The 2,211-nt window shown below is 44.2% G+C and overlaps 1 protein-coding gene across 1 annotated transcript; it reads left to right on the top strand.

Moving 5' to 3' along the window:
- The first annotated feature begins 1,308 nt into the window (after nt 1–1,308).
- On the top strand, nt 1,309–1,950 carry LOC139448814 (uncharacterized). Its single transcript, XM_071230344.1, has one exon. It carries the CDS (start codon nt 1,309–1,311, stop codon nt 1,948–1,950), a length of 642 nt encoding a protein of 213 aa, XP_071086445.1.
- The last annotated feature ends 261 nt before the right edge of the window (nt 1,951–2,211 follow it).

Genomic DNA, 2,211 nt, shown 5'->3' with positions numbered 1-2,211 from the left:
TTTGTACAACAGGTTTAAGGTTGTTCTTCCTGTCACTACATCATCCTATAACATTGGTACTGAGACTAGATACTATACAGCGTGAGTCGTATGTACAACAGGTTTAATGTTGTTCTTCCTATCACTGTATCACCCTATAACACTGGTACTGAGATTAGATTTATACAGTTTGAGTCGTATGTACAACCGAATTCTAGATTAGTAGATGTTTTTGCAATACTCGATGGAAATATCATTTGGGACCAAGGGTGAAAGCAGACATCATAGGTGAAACGATCCTGGCAATTCACATAATACATTGAAGGTTTGGTAAGTTTCTGTAGCTCATTTGTGCAATATCAGTGTACTGTTTGACAACCATTCTCCCTCCCCCTGTTCCTTGGCAGTTTGTCAAGACATACACTGGAAAAAACACACTTGTATGTAGGAGCACCTTACTTTGAAATCTATTTTAGATCCGGTCAAATTGATTTGACGAAACTTGAAATGTCATTAATATAACTGCTCTCCTGCTCCTCGGGCAAATCTGATGATAAGAAACTCGAGCCAAATATATCCACATATTGAAAACGCCTGCAGTATTGTTCTAACATCAAACGAAATACAAAAAGGTAATTATGTATTCAGTTCAGTTTTATGGACAAAAAGTAAGTTCTAAAAGAATAATGGAATATTTAAACAGCAATAGAACAGGACAGTGGGCAGGGAAGCATTTGGATTACAGTTTGAAAAAAACATCTGCATTGAGTAATCTGAGTGCAATTGTATGTTAGGTAACATGGCATATAAGTAAACTATGATGCATCTCTGAATTGTTCTTACCGCCTAGTAGTGTTTTTTCACATGTCATTTCAGTTGCGATATCGAATCACAAAGGACGTGATATCATCTGTGCTGCTGACACAAGAGAATGTTCATGGAACGTGGACGCGACAAAGTGAAGCACTGACACCCATGGCTCGAAGACGAAGTACAAGGCTGACACCGGGTGTTTCGAGACCTCTGCAACGTATTAAGAATATTAGACTGGATCCAGTCATAATATTACATGGCTGAACGAGTCTTTTAATCACTGATGGCACGGTTACATCATACAAACATTACTGACATATACTGTCAATACAGCCCCCATAGATGGGCTGTCCCCTGCCATGATGTTGCTGGATTGTTGCCAAAAGGATCTTGGAACCTACAAACATCGTGGGGGCTACTATCATCGTGAAGTCTACAATCGTCTTGGAGCCTACAATCATCGCGAAGCCTACAATCAACTTGGAGCCTACAATCATCGTGAAGCCTACAAGCATCATGGCGACTACAAACACCGTGGAGCCTACAAACATCTTGGAGCCTACAATCATCGTGGAGCCTACAAGCATCGTGGAGTATACAAGCGTCGTGGAGTATACAAGCATCGTGGAGCCCACAAGCATAGTGGAGCCTACAATCATCGTGGAGCCTACAAGCATCGTGGAGCCTACAAGCATCGTGGAGCCTACAAGCATCGTGGAGCCTACAAGCATCGTGGAGCCTACAAGCATAGTGGAGCCTACAAGCATAGTGGAGCCTACACGCATCGTCGAGCCTACAAGTATAGTGGAGCCTACAATCATCGTGGAGCCTACAAGCATAGTGGAACCTACAATCATCGTGGAGCCTACAATCATCGTGGAGCCTACAAGCATCGTTGAGCCTACAAGCATCGTGGAGCCTACAAACATCGTGGAGCCTACAAGCATCGTGGAGCCTACAAGCATCGTGGAGCCTACAAGCATCGTGGAGTATACAAGCATCGTGGAGCCCACAAGCATAGTGGAGCCTACAAGCATAGTGGAGCCTACAAGCATAGTGGAGCCTACAATCATCGTGGAACCTACAAACATCGTGGAGAATACAAGCGTGGTGGAGCCTACAAGCATCGTGAGCCTGCAAGCATCGTGGAGCCTATAAGCATCGTGGATCCTACAAACATCGTGGAGCCTACAAGCATAGTGGAACCTACAAGCATCGTGGAGTATACTAGCATCGTGGAGCATACAACCATAGAGAGCATACAAGCATAGTGGAGCCTACAATCATCGTCGAGCCTACACGCATCGTTGAGCCTACAAGCATAGTTGAGCCTACAAGCATAGTGGAGCCTACAAGCATAGTGGAGCCTGCAATCATCGTGGAGCCTACACGCATCGTTGAGCCTACAATCATCGTGGA

Source organism: Haliotis cracherodii, unplaced genomic scaffold, assembly GCF_022045235.1.
Source record: "Haliotis cracherodii isolate W230 unplaced genomic scaffold, xgHalCrac1.p SCAF_7, whole genome shotgun sequence".
NCBI classification, from domain to species: Eukaryota; Metazoa; Mollusca; class Gastropoda; order Lepetellida; family Haliotidae; genus Haliotis; species Haliotis cracherodii.
Note: the sequence above shows the minus strand (reverse complement) of the source record. Positions and strands in the feature narration are given on the sequence as shown.